Raw genomic sequence first — 22,502 nt, forward strand, 5'->3', positions numbered from 1 at the left:
ATACAGTATGTCCAGAGTTGGGTAATAATAATATTACATTTGTCGTTTACGGAGCAATGTAACACGTTACCGTTTTGAATTCAGTAATCACACTACTGTTACAAACATTGCGTGAAACGCGTCACTTTTATAAATTCAGTAATCACACTAGCTACTAACATTGCGCAAAAAAATTACTAGATTCTCCCTTTGACAGACTAGACTAGTTACTGGGGAATCATTTCCCCTGCATGTCATCTTTCACCCTCTGACGCAGTTGACCGACCTTGAGCAGCCGTTATCTCCCTTAAGGAGGATCTGCCCAAGCAAGTTGTTGTTGTTACCAGTTTGTGACCGGGCAACTGTCGGTCAGAGATAGTTATTGTTGTGGGACACCTGGAACACATCCTTCTCGGGTTGGAGATGACCCCGAGCCATAAGCGACAACAAATGTGATTCAGTGTCCTCAGCTGATTATTCTATCTATTGAAGGATGTTGATTATTACACTCTGAACTAGAGTCCTCACGGAGAGCAAAACAAGTCAGACAATTTAAAATAAAAACAATAATCGTGGCTTGATAATGAGTAAGAACATGTTGTTATGAACCACACAGCTTCCGGTCTTCCACGACCCGACCGGACAAAAAGACGTGCTACAGCCTGCAGGCACGAAACACACTACCAATAGAAATACATTGCTTTTAAAATCGTTCTGTGTGACACGAAAAAAAGGGGGAAATGGTGTTGGTGAACACGAATCAATAGATTAAATACACAACACACAACACAAAGCTAGTAGCTAAAGACCCCCGAACCCAGAGTGATGATGTTGAATGTGTGCCGACTCCGAACAAGCAGCAAAAACTTGAATTCTCACCGTTATTAACTTGTGTTATGTCTTCCTTATTGCAATAGTAATTGTTATATGTGTGCACATTTACTGTAGGCCTAAGTTTTAAGTTGTGGCTATAGGCTGTTGCTGAGTAACGCAAAATAAATCTAAAGTAACGAGTAAAGAGTAATGTATTACTTTTTTTGAGTAATGACCCCATCTCTGAGTACGTCACACGCAACACAAACAGCAAAGTTGTGTGATATTTGTTTAATTATGCACTTCTTTACACATTCTTTGCCGCTTTTCGTATAATGTCACCCGACTTCCAGTTTTGCTCGTGTCAAATGAACCAGCGCCATTAAAGCTGCGGTGTTTTCTTGTAATCGTGTAGGTGATTAACTATGTGAATACATTATAACCTCCTTTTGATCCCACTCTTAGCAGGCTGCTTCGAAACCCTATGGAGGCTGATAACGCCTATTTAATTAGCTGATAACATTCATAGCAGGTGAAAAAGAAAGCGAAAAGCCAAAAAAGCCATTTCCTGATATATTCTGATATTGTCATGAATAATAGTTTGTTTATTGTAACCCTGGTTTCATATTTGTTGAATTTTCTATAAATCACTATCAGGAATAAAAACATTGCCCTCACCAATTTAATATCTGGGAACATAAGCAGTCAGATGAAGAAATAGGTATAAAAAAAAACCTATACTTGCTGCAGTTGTGTAGATACAGATTTTCCTGTGCAATGAATGCAATCATTAGCAAATATTAAGGAAAAATGTTTTCAGCCCATTCTGACTTGTAGCAATGTCACTGTGTCTTCAAATTGAGGCAATTTCTCTTCTGAGTATGTTATTATAAGAAAAATAAAGTATAGTCACCACAAAATGAGTCCTAAATTGCAGTAAACTAGAATTATCCTTTAATGTAGGACTGAGAGAATAAAAATAACAGCTATTAGAAGGAACTAGAGATGTTTCCTATTCAATGTGAAGCTGGGCCTTGCTTACAGAGACAGAGAGAGATAAAGTGGTTCAGTCCTGAGTGCTTCAGTGCTGATTGTAAGTGATGCCTTTGTGTTTCTCTGTGCCATGTCTTGGTAAGGGGAAAACACCTCGCTGTCAATGCCATTCAGTCAGATAAAGTGTACACATAAAGTCAGCTAGGTATGAATCAGAGCGAGAGAATGAGGCCAGGGCAAGAATGACTGGATGATTAGACACCCAAACTGCTCCCTCATGTCATGCAAAACAAACAAACTCCAACCCAGAAACTACAATGGAACAGGGAAGGAGCTTCTTATTTGATATTGACAACAAAGAAAAATAAGTTCTACTGGGGACATTTCTCAAAGCCAAGCGCTGACAGTTCACGGTCCTTTAGGAGTAGAATGGAACAGAAAATAAAATGCATTGGTCAACCATACAGTATGTCCGTGCTGGAGTTAAAATGACACTTTGTACTGCCCATGCAGAGGGAAGGTATGAATATTTTATACACCTCTCCTACCGCATAAGTCTGTAAAAAAAAAAGTAACAGCCTGTTCTTTTCATTGGGTGCCGGGCTGAGGGACTGTAGGAGCGTTGCAGTAATGCTCCACGCTTTAAAAAAAGGTGACCAGACACATTCTTTTCAGCAGCCCTATAGTTCTACATTTGTCGGCCAACTGTTGACATCGCTTGCAATATGCTGCGCTCAGAGTGTGATCACCACCGTGGACTGTGAGCAAGAACAAGGCAAGGCAGACTCTTTCTTGTTTTCCCTGCACACATACACACACACAATGGTGGCGAACGAGTCATAAAGTAATAAAGCCCCATGGACCCCTAATGAAAGAGAATAAGAGGATGGGGGGAAAGTGAACTCGGATGAATAACAATCTGGTGTGTGTGTGTGTGTGTGTGTGTGTGTGTGTGTGTGTGTGTGTGTGTGTGTGTGTGTGTGTGTGTGTGTGTGTGTGTGTGTGTGTGTGTGTGTGTGTGTGTGTGTGTGTGTGTGTGTGTGTGTGTGTGTGTGTGTGTGTGTGTGTGTGTGTGTGTGTGTGTGTGTGTGTGTGTGTGTGTGTGTGTGTGTGTGTGTGTGTGTGTGTGTGTGTGTGTGTGTGTGTGTGTGTGTGTTACGGGGGAGGTATGTCCCTTCAGCAGCAGTGCAAGCAAACTCCTTCTCTGTGGTCCAACACCCCCCAACGTTGAAATGGAAACCACCAAATCGCCGCTAATTGAATAAGTGACAATGAGCGGGCAGACGAGGCGACAGATGCTCACGTGCCTTTACAACCCAAAAGCACACACACATTCCTCTTGACTCCAATATGAACCGGGGTCTAGAGACGCATTTTACTATGGCCGCCCCACCTGCTGCTGGGAGGGAAGGAGAGAATATTGCCATGAATGTTCACGACAGACGTTTAATTCACACTATCACTTTATGGCGACAAGGCCCCGGCACAGGGAGGCGATAATGAGGGGAGCTGCAGCCAGAGCTGTTTGTTTGTTTAGTGCTGATCGCCTTTTGTTGTATGTGTGGAGATCTGGGCCTCAGAGCAACCTATGGATCAATAAAATGATCTTGGTGGAGCCCGGGAGAAGGAGAAGTTAAACAAAAAACGTACAAGAGTATTGCACCTGTTGCTGCTGAGGATGAATATTTTTCGCCTTGATTATTGGAGTTCTTAAGCGCCCAAAAGGCCATGTTTGTTCGGCTCCTCTGGTTATGTAGCGTGCCTAAATGTATTAAGTCTCCATCTGCTTTTTACTTAGATTATACCCCCTCGCTCTATACATTAATTGTTTTATTCCGCGCCGTGTTTAAGACCCCCGCGCGCCCCACTCTCACCTCCACCCCCTCCGACTCTTTCTTTTGCTCCCCTTCTTCCAGAAACTCCAGAGCGGACTTTGTTCTCCAAATGTGATTAGCTTCTCTGGGACGCAGGGCATAATTGCATTACTGCATTGTGAGCATTCGTAGCTATGGAAATGTTAGGCGCCCGTATCAAACCTGTTTAAATACCACTATGGTGAAAGATGTGCAAAAGAAGGAGGCGTGAATGCAAACATTTTGCTGACATGAACAGGGAGAGGGGAATAAAGGTTTTTCCACCAATTTAAGGCTCCTGGGTTTAAAAAAAACCCGTGTCCGTGCACGTTTTCGAATATTTAATAAGATATTGTTTTGTTTCCTTAGAAGATGAGCCCACATTAAATCACGCTGTTCAAATGGATAACATCTAGTCCTGCTTAGTTTTACATATTACATTGCTCATGAAGCCAGTTGGTAGCAGCTGGTGGTAAATTATTCATTTGTTTTTGCATATTCCGTATCTGTCTATTCCAATTATGGTCTCCCAAATCATTGCCTGGGAAATTACTTCAGCTAAGCGATCAGCGAGGGTGAGCGGGGCAGTCATGAGTTGTAGTCTTCTTCCGGGGGGTGCTTGTTCTGGGAGTTCTGCCACAGATGGTCGTATACAGTTGCGTCTCATCTCCCAACTCACCTGCTATAGTATTTCATTTGAATATTTATGAAGCTGTTATTGCAATAACTGAAGTCCCTATTAGCTGAGCGCATGTTTTTATCCTCTCTAACTGTCTTTGACGCGCGCAAGCTCGTGCACATGACGAAATATGTGATGGCAGTTGGGGGAGGTGGGGGGGGATCTTTTACTATTCCCGTGACAATAATTTCCAGTTGTGTGGGGTTTTGGGGCTCTGTTTGAGCCTTGTTTGGTTGGCTGTAATCGCCGGGTCCTTGTGCCAAACAAACTGCTCCAGATGGTCTCAAGAATGTGAGGTCCCAGTTGTGCACAATTGTGAAACCTTAGATGTCTCTCCCCTCATTCCTTTCTTTCTCTCATTTAATTTCTTCATTGATCTGTTTAAAAAAATATAATCCAAGCTGGTGAGTTGTTTTTTGTTGCTGCGCTCGTTATCAAAAAACCCTCCTTCCTGCAGGGAGTTTGAAGTGATGTTGAACAGATTTGTGCACGGGGACAGAGCTGTTCCTCGGCGTGACCAACTATTTAAAGGCATTCATTAGAGTCCGGCTGCCTTTCAACGCGATTCTCCACACAGCTTACCCGGCTTATACTCTGCACCCACACAGACAGCCACAGATGAGACGCATGTGAACACATAATTTGTTCACTTCAAACATACAGCACAAAGTGCCTGTGCATGAAGAAGAGGGGTAGTCAGCTGCCACTTGAAAGTGAAGACCAAATACATTATAAGGCATGCATATACAATGCCCTGCAACCCAGTGCCAGTCAGCTGTTTGTGGATAGGTTGTGGGTGCTATAACAAAAGTGTGCCTATCAATGCTTTAAAGGTGGTGGGTGACACTGCTGGTGATTGAGGTGGCTTTATCTTTGTCTAACGGTTATTTAGACTATGTGCGTCTCCATGCTGTCTGGGGAGAACAGACCTGAAGCGAGGAACTCATAAACCTTCCTGTGGTTTTATAGCTGTGAAAAACGGCAGGATAAGCTTTTTCAATGAATGTTTTCTTCTTCAGTTTATTTTCTCCCTTGTCCATTGTAAGGGCATGATCGTTACTCTGAGAAGTAGGGTGAGTGAACCCCACAGGGCGGGGTGTTTTTTTTTTAATCCCCCCATTGCCTCCCCTCTTGCGCCTCCTTCCCTCTCTCCTCTGGAGTTTGAGTGGCCAGCTTTTGATTTGAGAAGCGTTTGTCTTTCCCGACATGTGAAAAGGGAGGCCGGGGCTGATGTACTGGTTAGAGGCGGGTTATTTTTGGGCAAGTCTGTATGCAGAGGCAGCTCAAACGGAGTGAGGCAGTGAAGGAGAGCGCACGGCGCACAGAGCAGACGCAGGGAAGAGAGGGAGGAAGAGCGCACAGATTTCAGTGGCATTCAGATGCTCCTCGCGCACACTGGACGCGCGTAACATATCTGTAAGGAGGCAGGCAGACGTACATTTGGATGTCTTTTGAAGATTAGAACAACTTGAGCGAGTTTATCTTTTGAATTTGAATGTTTTTCCTCCTCGCTGCGCGGAGAGACATGCAGCTGCTGATTGAAGGAGCACAGCATTTAGTAAGTTAAAACTGGGACTGCGGTTGGAGTTTTTTCGGGGGATTTGTGTTTCGCTTCAGCTAGAAATGCAACCAGGAAAAATGCAAGGACTATTTGTGACAAGAATGTGGAAAGTTGTGGCTGTTTTGGCAATGGCGACTCAACACGTCACCAGTAAGACATTGAAATACCAGATTCACGAAGAGCAGAAGGTTGGCACGGTTATTGCCAATTTGAAAGAAGATGTCGCGGATGTTGTGGCAAAACTTCCGAGCTCCGTGTCGCTGCGCTTCAGAGCCATGCAGAGGGGGGGCTCGTCTTTCCTCACGGTGCGCGAGCAGGACGGAGAAATCAGCATCAGGACCAAAATTGACCGTGAGAAACTCTGTGAAAAGAATCTCAACTGTTCTATTCAATTTGACGTGCTGACGCTCCCCACGGAGCACTTGCAGCTTTTTCACGTCGAGGTGGAAGTGTTGGACATCAACGATAACGCACCCTTGTTCGCCCGTGCCGTTATCCCCATTGACATCTCTGAGAGCGCGGCTGTGGGTGCGCGCATTCCCCTGGACAGCGCCACAGATCCTGATGTCGGGGAAAACGCACTATACACGTATGCCTTAGAGCCCAACAACTTCTTTAAGATTGATATCCAGTCCAGGACTGACGGGGCTAAATATGCAGAGCTGGTGGTGCTCAGGGAGTTGGATCGGGAGGTGCGCTCCGGGTATGAACTTAAATACACGGCTTCTGATCGGGGCGTTCCCCCAAGAACAGGTTCGACCCTGCTTAAAATCAGTGTCAGTGACTCAAACGACAACAGCCCAATTTTTGAAAAGTCATCATATGTCATAAATCTCCCAGAAAACGCACCTGTTGGCACACTGATCATTGACCTGAACGCCACTGACGCGGATGACGGCACCAACGCCAAAATAGTCTACTCATTCAGCAGTCACGTGTCCCCCAAAATAATGGAGACATTCAAGATTAATCCTGACAGTGGCCGTCTGACTCTCATCAGGCGCGTGGACTATGAGGCTGTTAACTCGTATGACATTGATGTCCAAGCACAGGATATGGGTCCCAACTCCATGCCAGCTCACTGCAAGATCCTGGTCAAACTGGTGGACGTGAATGACAATAAACCTGACATAAGCATCAATCTCATGTCCTCTCAAGGGAATGGGGACGCAGCTTACATATCTGAGGCTTCTCCTTTGGACACGTTTGTAGCGCTAGTTAGGGTGGAGGACTTGGACTCTGGGCTGAATGGTGAGGTGGACTGCAAGCTTCACGGTCAAGGATATTTCAAACTTCAGAAATCCTATGAGAACAACTACATGATTTTGACAAATGTGTCCCTGGATCGAGAAAAGAGGTCAGAGTTCAGTCTAACAGTGGTGGCCGAGGACCGAGGGACCCCTAGTCTCTCTACTGTCAAACATTTTACTGTGCATGTGACTGATGAAAATGACAACCCCCCACGGTTCGAGAAGGGTCAGTATGAGATATTTAAATCGGAAAACAATGCCCCTGGAGCGTATCTGACCTCCATCATGGCCACTGATCCTGATCTGGACAACAATGGACAGGTGAGCTACTCCATCTTGGAGAACTCTGTTCATGGGAGCTCCATCTCCACCTACGTCACTATTGACCCCTCCAATGGCGCGATCTATGCTCTGCGCACATTTGATCGTGAGGACGTTAGTCGCATCACTTTTGTTGTGCTAGCCAAAGACGCGGGGAAACCACCGCTGGTCAGCAACGCCACGGTAATTCTGAACATTCTGGATGAAAACGACAACCCTCCGGTCATCGTGGTCCCCCAGCTGTGGAACTTCACTGCTGACGTGCCTGCGTCAAAGTTCACAGAGGCCGGACACTTAGTAACCGCTATTAGGGCGACTGATCGCGACACCGGGGTCAACGCCGAGCTCATCTGCTCCATCCTCAGTGGCAACGAGGAAGGATTCTTCATGATTGACCCAAGAACGTGTGAAATCCACGCCAACGCAAGTTTGGAGAACTTCCCCCATGAACACGCTGAGTTGACTGTGGTGGTTAGAGATCAGGGTAGGGAGAACCTCAGTGCTAAGGCGGCTCTTAAAATCATCCTCCATGAGAACATGGAGAATCACGTCCAGGTGATGGACCAGGGGGAGTCTTCCCTCGACGCTTCCCTGATCATCATCATCTCCCTGGGAGCCATCTGCACCGTGCTCCTGGTCATCATGGTTGTGTTCGCCGCCCACTGTAACCGGGAGAAGAAGGACACGAGGCACTCGTACAACTGCAGGGTGGCAGAATCCACCCACCAGCACCATCCCAAGAAGCCTGCCCGCCAAATCCACAAAGGTGACATCACCCTTGTTCCCACGGTGAACGGCACGCTGCCAATCAGAGCTCACCACCGCTCGCCGTCGGACACGCCCCCCATGGACCGAGCCCAGATGGGGAGCCGGCAGAACCACCACAGCCACCAGTCACTAAACAGCCTGGTGACCATCTCGTCCAATCACATTCCAGAGAGCTTCGCCCTGGAACTGGCACACGCAACTCCACCAGTGGAGGTGAGCGAGCACACACACACACACACACACACACACACACACACACACACACACACACACACACACACACACACACACACACACACACACACACACACACACACACACACACACACACACACACACACACACACACACACACACACACACACACACAGCTGTATCCGTTTGAGCAAATTAACTCATCTCCATGTGTGACAGCGGCTTAATCAACACTGCCCGTAGTTCAAAGTGACTCATTAAAACTGTTGATGATTATAGATGTGTCTTTGTCTTTACCTTGTTTGCACCCCGTCACCATTACCTCCATCATAACCACCTGACTCACCCCCTCAGTCATATGTCTCCATATTTACATAGAATCCCCCCCCGCCAATCTCTTTTTTTAATATTTAGTTTAAACATCATCCATTTTGTCTCGACCATTTCAGCTGCCTCTCCATCATCCATTTTGTGTTTACTCATCCATTATTTTGTCTTTTGTGTTGTCTCCCTTCTTTTTTTTCTCCTCCTCAATTCCCATCTGTTTTTCAACCCCCCTTTTTTCGTTTTTCCTTTTTTTCTTTATTTTTTCTTTGTTTTGTTATTTTTTTTGGATGTAGCAAGTCTCACAGCTTCTGTCCATGCTCCATCAGGGCCAGTACCAGCCCAGACCCAGTTTCCGTGGCAACAAATACTCCCGCAGCTACAGGTAATTTACCCCAATCACTCAGTCCATCTCCCCCTGAAAGATTATCTTTTGTTTACTTTTCAAACCCTTGTTTTTCATTGTATATTACATGTTCCAACAACCTGTTGTTCAGTTGTGCCTGTCAGTTGCTCAGTTACATGTAGATCATAATTTGAAGGCGTGTAAATGTTTTTGTGTTGTCATATTTCAGTTATCACACCAATGTCATTCAGTTTCAAAAGTGTGCGACACATATCTGAAAGTCAATTTAAAAAAAAAATGGGTTCAGGTTGCAAAGCATCATTACTTTCATCATATTCTCCCCTTATGATCTCTGGTTGATAGATTTATTGTTGCCCCTCGTGGCTGTTATGATAGATTTATTGAGGGATCTACCTGCCTTTAGGATTTATGGGCCTGAGTGTTGTCTAGATACATGACAGACTCCAGGAGCAGCCTTACGTTTTTAAATGATTGATTCCTTCCTGTCATCAGTGTCCTCTGAGATTGATTCTACCAGCAACACATAACGCTTCCTGACTTTGTATTGGCAAAACATTGTTTTTCAGATCTCTCCGACAGATTGATACTTATATTTGTTCATGATTTTTCTTTTTGTCCCTCTTAGATATGCATTACAAGACATGGACAAGTTCAGCCTGAAGGACAGTGGCCGTGGGGACAGCGAGGCGGGGGACAGTGACTGTGACATGGGTCGGGAATCCCCTGTGGACAGGCTGATGCTGGGGGAGGGCTTTTCTGACCTCATACACCTCGAAATGCACCATCGACTCCACCCAGGTGAGCTGAAACTTACGTCACCTTCTCATCCTGACAGTCTCTCATCTCAACACTAAAATAAATGTCTTAACATGTTAAAACTCCTCCAGAATAATAGGCTACATGTAGTTTTATTATCCTTACTTGGAACATTGGGGAAGTGGTGCACTTCCGCCTCTTGTGGCCAAACTGAGTATTACAACAACACATACTAATAATATGGGCCCAAACTTCTTTACTCCTTTTTTTCATAGATTTAACATTTCATTTGGAAAAAAGGTCCGGGAAAATCTTTTTTGTACCTGCTCAGAAGATGAAACCATTACAATTGGACATATCAATCAATATTATGTATGCAGTCAAATATCTCAAATTACACATTTGTCTCAGGTGGCTTTACACTGTGTACAGCATACGACACCCTCAGTCACAAGACCATTGCAGCAGACAAGGAAAAACTCAGAAGAAACCCAAACAATTGCTTAGACTTAGATATTTAATCCCCAAAATAAAAAAACATCTCTTGCCTCTGAGGGCTTCAGTATATTCCAAATCTGTTAAAATGACAAGATTGAGTTTTTTCTCAGATTCCAAGACCAAATCATAATCGGTGAAATTAGCTATTATCCCCGGACCACACCCAGAGTCTGGCCACCTTGTTCCTGACACATTTGATCGCCATAGACAACCACAGGCCTAAACCCATTATTTGGCTGTACACCTGCCTTTACAGCCACTCCATTCATCCTGTTCCCAACACAATCCCCATTGTGCTGAGGCCCATTCTTCCACACAGCCCTCATTTCCACGCTCGTTATCACACCGAGGAGGGTTACATTGTGTTTGGCTGTTTGTGTGTGTCTTTGTGTATCTTAGTGTGTGCCCTTAAGTTAGAGTCGTGTCTGTAAAATCCTCCCCGGAGAGGAGATGAGTCGCCTGTCACTCAGCGGTACGCGTCTGTGTTTTTTTTTCTTTTTTTACCCCCCTGGTGAGTGACAGTGGTGCGCTTTCATGTCTGAACTGAGGAGAATTCATAGTAATTGCTTTTAGAATGATGTTATTCTCCCTCTCCCTCACTTACGCCGTCCGTGTCTCCGGCACTCCTACATGCCTGAGAGCTCCTCGGCGTCTCACGCTCCTCTGTACTTGTTAATGCATTCTCTATCTTTATCGAGATTGCTAAAGGGAGGGGTGGCAGACATGGGCAGTGTTTCAGTATCTCTTTTTTTCTTCTCCCTTTGAGAAAGACTTGGAGGTGTTGCACCTCTTTCCTACCTCCTCTTCCCTTCCTCTGGCTCTTATGCTAATATGAAAAAAAGGGGAGGGGAAGGAGATGATAAGCCGAGAGGGAGGATTATCCCTCTTTCTCTTCTACAGATTTAATTTGTTTAGATTTTTCTATTTAGATGGGCAAATGTGGCTATTCATGCTAGATATGATAAAAGAACAAAACAAGCGAATCTCTGCCTCAGCCGAGTATATTCAGGAGATGCGGGCATGCTTGGCAGAGCAGCCAAATATTACATTAACATCTGCCTGGAATGCCATTTGGGAGGCTTCTCGCAATTATTCATTTATTTATCCAGTTCCACAAACTGTTTTCTTACCTGGCACTGCCCTGGTATCTGTGCCGTCAGCTGTACATATCACCAATATGGTCTTCCAAGCAGGGATATGTAGAGATAATGAGAAAAAAGGAAACCAGTACCTGTTGTGATCTTGAGGTCAATGAAAGAGCCCTTATGTATGAAATATTGAACATGTTTTGTACATGGGGTAATCAATAGTGTTGGCAAAAGGACATCGTTTGTGAGGATCCTTGAGTTTCGCTGTCTTAGTTGACTAAGAGCAAAATCAAAAAGGATTTATTACATTTTTGGCATTTTAAAGGTTTTTTTTCATGCTGGATTACTTATTTCCAACAAATGTATGAGGACAGAATATTACATACAAAAAACACCTTACCCCTCCTTACCACAGTCTCAGGTTTCATGAACAAATAAGCTTGTTTTACCAAAGCACCACGTTTTAACAAACCCCAGAATTTTGAACATTATTTATTATCTGTTGCTTGTTTTTGCTTTGTCATTCTCTGTTTTTCTCCTCTATTTATTGTTCTGTTCTAGTCATTAAAAAAAGCTTTTCAAGCTGGTCCTAACTATGTCCTTTTTTTTCTTCAGCTATGAGACTGTGCACGGATGAATGTCGCGTCCTGGGACACTCTGACCAGTGTTGGATGCCCCCCCTTACCTCGCCTGCTTCCTGTGACTACCGCAACAACATGTACATCCCCGGGGAGGAGTCCTCCCAGCAGCCCCAGCAGCTCGACGATGACGAGTCCTCTGTAGATTCGGAGCGCCGCAAGAGCTTCTCCACTTTCGGCAAGGAGCCCGGCAGCGAAGAGGCGGGGGTCCCCGGAGATGGGAGCGACGCTTGTGCGGCTGCTGGAGGGGGGGCTGGTTCCCTCCTCACCGAGATGAACTCTGTGTTCCAGAGGCTCCTCCCCCCTAACATGGACTCGTACGCAGAGTGCACTGAAACCAGCCCGCCTTCGTCCTCGTCGACCGCTGAGAGGGGAAGCGGGCGCGGTGGCAACATCGCAGGTAACCACAGTAACAACACTGTTCCTCAGGACAACCGCAGAGGCTTGTTGCCGGGTGGGAAAGCCCCCGCTTACCCTCCGGGTGTGGCTGCATGGGCGGCCAACACCCACTACCTTAACCCCGGAAGTGGAAGTATGGGAAACAATCACGTCACCCCCTCTCCTTCCTCATCCTCCACTTCCACCTCCACCTCCACCAATGGACAGCCACCGCACCTCAAATGGCTGCCGGCCATGGAGGAGATCCCGGAGAATTACGAGGAAGACGACTTCGATGGCGTCTTCCATCAGGGAGGCAAGCGAAGTGAAAGCCGCCACGAGCCCGGCATGGACGCTAGCGAGCTGGTGCACGAGATCAACAAGCTGCTGCAGGATGTCCGGCAGAACTAGAGAGGAGGCATAGCATGGTTTTGCATTTCACAACATCCTGCTTGCTCTTTGTGCCAACATATATGACAGTCATGATGACTGTTTTCTCGTTCACTGTAATGCCTGTCTTGTTTGTTTTTTACCAAATATCCTTGATACCTCTCAGTGCGAACAGGACTCCCAGAGAAAAAGTGAAAAACACGGCACTGAAGTAGGGATCAACATGACTTAAAGGCATCAAAGCGAGCGCTCCAAGAACAGATTGCTCAGCTGTTATTACCGTCTCTGTGAAAGTTGCGCGAATTAGTGATTTCAAATGGAAATCCGCCAACAAGAACTGTACCCTTTCTTCATTTGTAATGTTTACAGCAGCGTGAACAGACTCCACAGGGAGGAACCAACTGTTGTGTTATCTAATTTCTGCTTCTTTTTTTTTACGGTGTACACTATTGTACAGTGTTAGTGGAAACGATGTTTTGTTATCATGGAATGTAACTGTACAATTTGACCTTTGTATTTTAAAAATACACTCTTTTTTACTTATATATATTTATATGTGTCCATGTATGTTTGTACAGAAAAAAAACAAATGTCTATTTTTTATATTTCTCACTGCATGTCTTAATATCACTTAATGTGTCTCTTATTCCTCTGCCCCTTTATTTTATAAAAACAATTGTATTTAATGTTGGTATTGAATGTGTGTGTGTGTGTGTGCGTGGTAAAAAATAATCACATTCCAATGCAGTTCCATGTTGGAAGTTGGTTTTGTATGGTGACTTTGTGACCATTGGTTGATAAATAAAGTGGAGGGATTCATAACAGTGTCTCATATCGTGATTTTTTCAGACATTTCCTGAATCTGCTTTTTTATTTCTCATGTTTTCCATAAATGACAGGGGGGCTGTGTCTTAGCACCCCCTAATGTCCAGTGACAAAACTGCAGCATAGCCAAGAAAACTATGTGCTTTCCAGGAAAACTACCCGAGCCCCATTATGCAACAATTCCCAAGCATGACTCTGCTAATAAACACGCCATTAGTTGTAAATGTATTCCCAAATGATCTCTTTAGATTAAATTGCAGTTAGGCGTTAATTTAGTTTCATAGTCTGTCTTCAATGTCTCTCTCATGCATGACAGTATCACGCTTATTGTAAATACGCTTAGCAAATGAACAGCGTCTGATAATAGCTGCACATGATGAGAAATCAAAAAGTACACCGCGGCCATATGGGCTGGTAATACAATTAAATAGAAAGTGTGGGTAGCGAGCCCCTCCCCCGCACTCTGCTGATGATGATCATGAGGGCTTAATACACTCATGAGCAAGAACACACACCGTGGCCCACACACAGCCAGGAGACAATAGAGTGCTGAGCTTAAAAATTGGGGGAAATTCAACAATCGAGGCTAAATGAAGCAATTAACCTCGTGAGATGGGGCTTTAACAAGGTAAAGGTTAGACATTTGCATACACACATACACAAGCACAAACATGCACACGCGCAAAACACACTTATACACATGAGAACATACAGTAGAGCGAAAGACGCAGGTGAAAACAAACACACTTAATCTCACGCGTACATCCAAGCACTTAATAATGAGCTCATTTGTCTTCATCATTAAAAGGCCAAGCTTCGATAAACAACAAGCGCTGACTATGTGTGACTGAAGGGAGAAAGCATGCTAGGTGCTAAATTAGCGTCGCCTCCTGGGGCTGTGTTACAGAAACGTCCTATCCTAAAATGAGATATGAAGATAGGCTTTTCCTAAATGTGAATGACTAGAGGAAATCCTAACATACTTTAGGAATCCCATCTTTTCTTGTTTTATCTTATCTCAGGAAATACTGAATGTAACATTGCTTATGCTTATCAGCTTTTATGTCTGTAAGCTAGCTCTGGAATACTACTTTTTTTATTTCACGAGGCTAAACAACTTTACAACTACTTGATTTCTCGTCTAACCATATATTTAAACATGGACAAAAAATGAAAGGTCCCTTTTATTTGCATATGACTGTTTTTTTCTTTAAACAACATAAAGCTGCCCATATGTTGGCTGTGTAAAAGCAAAAAAGGAGCAGTGAATCACTACATGGTGGAAAAGTCGAGAAGGACAGCTTAGATGTGGTGCTAAGGTTATGGGAGTTTGTTTTTAAGATTGTGGTGCTTGTGTTACAGGTATACCATAATATCATAGGGCTGTTTCCCCAAATCACCTAAACAATGTACTGCTATTTTTCTTGAGAGGATTAACTGCTTTAAAGGAATATTTCAACCTATTCAGTTAGATAACACGATTGGCACTCCTATGCAGTGGCGGCTGGTGGAAAATATTGTTGGTGGGGCTATGGAAATAGGGACCAAACCATACTAAGGCGGTCCTGGGGGATCCTCCCCCGGAAGACATTTTTGAGAAATTACCCCTTAAATTATCTGGTGATGTTAGAGGGGGGGAGGACAAATTGAGGCTTAAAAATATGAGATAATCCATAATCTTCAGTGTGGTTAGCTATGAATCTTCCAACACTGTGCAACAGTACAGTAGGCCCACACAAACTGCAGAACACTGGTGCTTTGGGAACACTCAAATGATTTAATTCCCATTTAAAATCAGGACTAAATACGAACATTATGTATGTGTGTGTGTGCGTGTGTGTGTGTCATACTTGCCAACCCTCCCGATTTTCGCGGGAGACTCCCGATTTCATTGCCCTCTCCCCGGTTTCCTCCCGGGGTCATATTTCTCCCGATTTCTGACAAAATCAGATTTACTCACGACTGTTTCCACTCAGACTTTAATACAGCTACACCATTGTTTGGTTTCCATGGTAGCGCGTCTCTTTAGCAATGCGAGCAACTGAACAAGAATCGACAACTCCACCCTCTGCTCACTCCTTTCCTGTAAAATACAGGTCCAGCCCACACATATGCTCCATGGTGCTACAGGCATTGCCCTTATACAACTACAATAAGCATGTAAATGTTAATCTACAGCTCCGGCGATCCACTAGCACCGGAGTCTCCACCTGCAGACAACCTTGGATACGAGTCCAAACAACTCACAGACACACAGGCCAGGGCGCTGACAGGGCGCCCTTTGAGCATCAGATCTGACGACGCTGATTGGCTGAAATTATGTTTCGGCGGCATAGTTTACAGATAGCAACAGTCAGCTTGTTGGCTGCTGCTGCTCTGGCTGAGGGCTCCTTTCTACCACCCGGACGAGAGAGGGTAATGATACACGCTGCGGCCAGGCAGGAAACATGTGATTTATCAGTAACTTTAGACATTGTAAAACAATTTTAAACGAGATTTTATTGTAGATTATACATTTTACTGATACCAATTATATAATATTTACCTTGTTCATTAAAAAAAAATGATATATATATATATATTTTTTTAAATATATATTTTTATTTATTTTTAATGACAATCAAACATGTGGGAAGAGGGTGGGCGGCGCCCCTAGCGCCCCTATGGGCCAGCCGCCACTGCTCCTATGTATGCATCATAAATGTGACACTGCACAGCCTACTGCAGAGAAAACTGAATATTTCTATGAGCAACCTTTAGCTGTGCTAAGCTAGCTGGCTGTCGCTTACTGTAATATTAAGTGAGAGCAGTATGTTTTTTTCCCATCTAAAACGAAAAATGCCTTGTGCAAACATTTGACAAAATTGGTTTCCAAACACTTCTAAAGCTCACTATTTAGCATCTTGTGAGATAGCTGTTTCGTATTTTCCGGTCTTTGTGTTACGCTAAGCTAGCTGGCTGGAGCTTTATAATTTGTGAATAGTATTCTCCCAACATATCAAACTGTTAATTTGACTAAATTAATATTTAGCAATATGGACCTGGGTAACATAACAACATTTCTATTTTTACAAGGCAGCATAACAGGCAGTACCAGTGTGTCTCATTTCAAACTGATATTGGCAATGCATGATGGATGATCTTTAGCAACAACACATTTCCTGGGCATGGGTTAATGGTGTGTGTAATATGAAAAAAATAACCGGTAGACCTACTGCTCATTTATTACCACTCAGGTAATTAATTTCAGACAAATACATCAGTGGCACTGAAGTGATGTTGAATAATGAACTCCAGTTTATTGTTGTCTTAACAAATCCACCGTTAAATTGTTTGTCAGTCTCACTTCTTGCATTTCACTCGTTTCAATCTGAAAGCTGCTCTCTTCCATCTTCTCTCTCCACATCTCACTCTCACCTGCCGGCTATTTCTGCCTGTCCATCTGTCAACACACACACACACACACACACACACACACACACACACACACACACACACACACACACACACACACACACACACACACACACACACACACACACACACACACACACACACACACACACACACACACACACACACACACACACACACACACACACACACACACACACACACACACACACACACACACACACACACACACACACACACACACACACACACACCCATAGACACATAATCATTTTTCATGCTCTTTTCGACTATATTTAATCTGAACTGTTTTATTTCTAGTGTTGGAATGTAACAAAGTACATTTACTCAAGTACGTTTTTAGGTCAGCATTTGAGGTACTTGTACTTCACATTATACTACTTGTACCCAACTCCATAGTGACATTTTAATATATTTTACTTTAGTTTAGTTAGTACTTTGCAGACTTAGGTTATTAATGCAAAAATAAAATCAACTAATAAATAATGATACATCATTATTGGTAAGGCACCAAAAAGTATACAAAGTAAAAAAAAACACCTTTAACAGCTGGGTTAAAGGTGTAATACTCTTATTATACACACATACTATGAAATCAATAGTGATTGCAAACAAATAATAATACTAATAATTAAGTGCAAAAGAAGAAAGGAAATGTGATTGTGAAATGTGTAATACTGAAATAAGAACTTTTACTTTTGGTAATTTAGGTATGTACACTTTTGTACCCTGTTACTTATAACCAAGTTATTTTTACTTTAGAAGATCTCCCTTACAGTAGCATTTGGTTTCCAAAATGTGTTGATTGTTATTATGACAGGAAATGAAGGAGGTGAAGGCGCAAGTCGTGCAGGGTTATTGGGTCTGCTCGCATCTGAATGCAAACACACCACGCTGACCCCTCAGCACACAAACACACACAGTGTCAGGGAACCGGATATTGGTAGGCCTGTAATATAAACAGAGCTCAGGTGTGTACCACAACAAGTCAATATGATAAAGCTGCCAGAGCCTGTATGTCTCAAGAAATTTATTTCTATTTCATTTTCTTTTCTTTAGTTATTTACTTTATATTTTCCCCGTTGTCTTTGGTAATTATAACAGACATTATGGATAATGTATATATGGATGTAGGTATATATATATTCGTATACCTGGGATTATACGTATGTTTATATCCAAGCATTGTTGAACACTGAACACATTTTCAATGACCACCCAGGGGCTAAGAAAAGTGTGGAAATTGTAGGTCATATGCACCTGTCTGGGCCTTCTGTGTGTATGTGTGTGTGTGTGCGCATGTGTGTATATGTGTGTATGTGTGTGTATGTATGTGTGAGACTTTTGTGTTTCTGCCCCTGCCATTCCTGCACACGGTTACAACATTGTTGATAAATTCAAGCACGGACACCTGTCTGCTCTCACATTCCCGCATTATTACATTACATTACATTGCATTTAGCTGACGCTTTTATCCAAAGCGACTTACAATAAGTACATTCGACCAGGAAGACACAACCTTGAAGAAAACAGAATCATATAAGTACATCAGGTTTCATAGAGCCAAGTATTTCAAGTGCTACTCAACTGGCTATAGATAAGCCAGTCCTTTATTAGTATATAAGTACTCTGTTAGCAGTTCTTTGTTAGTAATTCTATCGCTCGAGGTGGAGTCGAAAGAGATGAGTTTTCAGTCTGCGCCGGAAGGTGTCTAAGCTTTCTGCCGTCCTGATGTCAATGGGGAGCTCATTCCACCATTTTGGAGCTAGGATAGCAAACCCACGTGTTTTTGCTGATGGGAACTTGGGTTCCCCTCGCAGCGAGGGTGCAGCGAGTCGTTTGGCTGATGCAGAGCGTAGAGCACGCGCTGGGGTGTACAGTTTAACCATGTCCTGGATGTAGGAAGGGCCAGATCCATTTGCAGCATGGTACGCAAGTACCAGTGTCTTGATGTGAATTCTAGCAGTTACCGGAAGCCAATGAAGGGAGTGGAGGAGCGGCGTGGTGTGGGAAAATTTAGGAAGGTTGAAGACCAGACGAGCCGCTGCATTCTGGATGAGCTGCAGAGGTCGGATGGCACATGCAGGTAGACCAGCCAGGAGGGAGTTGCAGTAGTCTAGGCGTGAGGTGACGAAAGCCTGGACCAGAAGCTGCGTCGCTTTCTGGGTCAGCTGGGGACGTATCTTCCTGATGTTGTAAAGCGTGTATCTGCAGCAACGGGTTGTAGCAGCGATGTTTGCAGTGAAGGACAGGTTGTTATCTAGGATCACACCCAGATTCCTTGCAGTCTGAGTCGGGGAAACAACAGAGGTGCCGATGTTGATTGTCAGGTCAAGAGTGGGACAATCTTTTCCCGGAAGGAAAAGCAGTTCAGTTTTGTCAAGGTTCAGCTTGAGATGATGAGCGGACATCCACTGAGAGATGTCAGCTAAACAAGCAGAGATGCGTGCGACGACCTGGGTCTCTGAGCGGGGGAAAGGACAGAATTAATTGGGTGTCGTCAGCGTAGCAGTGGTATGAAAAACCATGCGGGCTAATGACAGATCCGAGCGAGTTTGTGTATAGGGAGAAGAGGAGGGGACCAAGAACAGAGCCCTGAGGGACCCCTGTAGTTAATTGACAAGGGTCGGACTCGGACCCTCTCCAAGTTACCCTGTAGGTATGGTCTTTGAGGTATGAGGTGAGGAGAGAAAGTGCAGAGCCTGAAACTCCAAGTTCTTGGAGAGTGCGAAGGAGGATTTGATGGTTCACCGTGTCGAATGCAGCAGACAGGTCCAAAAGGATGATGACAGAGGAGAGGGAGGCTGATTTAGCAGTGTGCAGTTCCTCAGTGACAGCAATGAGGGCAGTTTCTGTGGAGTGACCTGCCTTGAAACCAGACTGGTGCAGATCCAGAAGGTTGTTCTGATGGAGATAACAGGAGAGTTGTTTAAAGACAGCGCGTTCAAGTGTTTTAGACAGGAACGGGAGGAGAGAGACAGGCCTGTAGTTTATAACATCAGACGGGTTGAGAGCGGGTTTCTTTAGGGGAGGGTTTACTCTTGACTCCTTGAGACTGTTTGGAAAGTGACCAGAAGTTAGAGAAGTGTTGATGAAATGGGTGAGAAACGGTAGAATATCAGGAGCGATAGTCTGAAGGAGGTTTGAAGGGATAGGGTCCAGAGGACAGGTGGTAGGGCGGGCAGAGGTAATGAGGGTAAGAACCTCACTTGGCGAGAGAGGGGAAAAGGAGGTTAGTGTGCGGGTGGAAGGAGGGTCTGGTGACCCATCGGTGAGTAAAGGTGAGTCAGAAAAAGAAGAGCGAATATCATCAACCTTTTTTTCAAAGTGGTTAACGAAGTCGCTTGACAGAAGTGAGGAGGGGGGAGGGGCTTTGGGAGGGTCCAAGAGGGTGGAGAAGATGGAAAATAGTTTTTTAGGATTGGAATAGGAAGATTGGATCTTATCTTGAAAGAAAGTGCTTTTTGCCTGAGAGATCGAAGCAGAGAAAGAGGAGAGGAGAGCCTGATAGGTTAGGAGGTCGTCGTGGTGTTTGGATTTCCACCGTTTCCGCTCTGCTGCCCTAAGGACGGTTCCATTAGCACGCAGTGCGTCATTTAGCCAGGGAGCAGGAGGGGACTGACGAGCCTGCCGAGATGTGAGAGGACAGAGAGAGTCCAGAGAGGATGAGAGAGTAGAGAGGAGAGTTTCCGCAGCAGAGTTTGGCGGCAGGAGTTGGAACGAGTCAGAGGAAGGGAGGGCTGAGAGCACAGATGAGGCAAAGGTATTTCCGATTGCAGTCATGTGTGCAGAGCTTACTTGCTCACCAGACTTCCAATCCTATTGAAGGAGGCATTACATGCGGCTTGAAGGCAGGTGCAGCCTGGGAGAGGCTACTCAGAGAAGAATAAAAAAACCTTTATTTATAGTCAGGCTTGCTGCTTCACCTCAAAACTGAGATTTGAATTTGGAAGAGGAAAAGAACACAGGAGGTGAAACCCCTGACATTTCTGACACATTGATGTAGAAGTAATCACAGGTATGCTGTCTACATGTGGGTATGCTGTTAATATGACAAAGTGTATACAAATATATACTTTTATAATATAAGTGAAGATGTAAGAAGTCAAGATGAAGATGTGAAGATAGGACTGAAGGTTTGAATTACAACCCATGACGGTAGTTTTTAAAAAACCTTTTTCTGTGCATATGCATTTTAACATGTATACAAACAAAACGGGAAAAGTGTTTAATGTAAAAAAAAAGATATAAGATTACGTTTATTAAGTAAAAAACCTCTCTGAAGAACCAGCACCTTACCGTGGTAGAGAGGTTTGTGTGCCCTGATGAACTTGGGGGCTGTGTTGTCTGGAACCTTGTGTTCCTGGTAGGGTCTCCCATGGCAAATTGGTCTCAGGCAAGGGGCCAGACTAAGATTGGTTCAAAAGACCTCATGAAAGACGACACAGAAAGTGAGGATACCCGGCCCGGAGGAAGCCCGGGGTCCCCTTCTGGAGCCAGGCCCAGAAGGAGGACTCGTTGGCGAGCGTCTGGTGGCCGGGATTGCCACAGAGCCCGGCCGGGCACAGCCCGAAAAAGCAACGTGGGCAACACCTCCGCTTCTCCGTCCTGCGGGCCCACCACCTACGGGAAACAGCGATGGGGTCGGGTGCGCTGCCAGAAGGGTGGCAGTGAAAGCAGAGGGTCTCGACAGACCAGACCCGGGCGACAGCAGCTGGCTTTGGGGACGTGGAACGTCACCTATCTGGGGGGGAAGGAGCCGGAGCTTGTGCGGGAGGTGAAGCATTACCAGTTGGATCTGGTTGGGCTCACCTCTACGCACAGCGTCGGCTCTGGAACCTTACTTCCGGATAGGGGTTGGACTCTATTCTTCTCCGGAGTTGCTCAAGGTGTGAGGTGCCGGACGGGTGTGGGGATACTCACAAGTCCCCGGTTGGGTGCTTCGTTGTTGGAGTTTACCCCAGTGGATGAGAGGGTCGCCTCCCTACGCCTGTGGGTTATGGGGGGGGGGGAACTCTGACTGTTGTGTGTGCTTATGCACCAAACAGCAGTTCAGAGTATACAGCCTTCTTGGAGACCCTGGAAAGAGTCCTGTATGGGGCTCCTGAAGGGGACTCTTTAATCTTGCTGGGAGACTTCAACGCACATGTGGGCAATGATGGAGACGCTTGGAGGGGTGTGATTGGGAGGAACGGCCCCCCCTGATCTGAACCAGAGTGGTGGTTTGTTACTGGACTTCTGTGCTAGTCATGGATTGGCCATAACAAACACTATGTTCGAACATAAGGATGCTCATAAGTGTACGTGGTACCAGAGCACCCTAGCAGGAAGGTCCATGATCGATTTCGTTATCGTATCATCGGACCTAAGGCCGTATGTTTTGGACACTCC

At 44.8% G+C, this 22,502-nt stretch overlaps 1 protein-coding gene across 2 annotated transcripts; it reads left to right on the plus strand.

Annotated features, from left to right (window-relative positions):
- Positions 1-5,504: 5,504 nt before the first annotated feature.
- On the plus strand, positions 5,505-13,673 carry pcdh18a (protocadherin 18a). Of its 2 annotated transcripts, none has more exons than XM_034086120.2 (4): positions 5,505-8,430; positions 9,033-9,121; positions 9,729-9,901; positions 12,061-13,673. In XM_034086120.2, exons 1-4 carry the CDS (start codon positions 5,941-5,943, stop codon positions 12,870-12,872), a joined length of 3,564 nt encoding a protein of 1,187 aa, XP_033942011.1. In that variant the 5' UTR covers positions 5,505-5,940; the 3' UTR covers positions 12,873-13,673. The 2 variants fall into 2 exon arrangements, with proteins under 2 accessions (XP_033942011.1, XP_033942060.1); XM_034086169.2 differs by having other exon boundaries at positions 9,066-9,121.
- The last annotated feature ends 8,829 nt before the right edge of the window (positions 13,674-22,502 follow it).

The sequence above is a fragment of the Pseudochaenichthys georgianus genome, chromosome 1, assembly GCF_902827115.2.
Source record: "Pseudochaenichthys georgianus chromosome 1, fPseGeo1.2, whole genome shotgun sequence".
NCBI lineage: Eukaryota > Metazoa > Chordata > Actinopteri > Perciformes > Channichthyidae > Pseudochaenichthys > Pseudochaenichthys georgianus.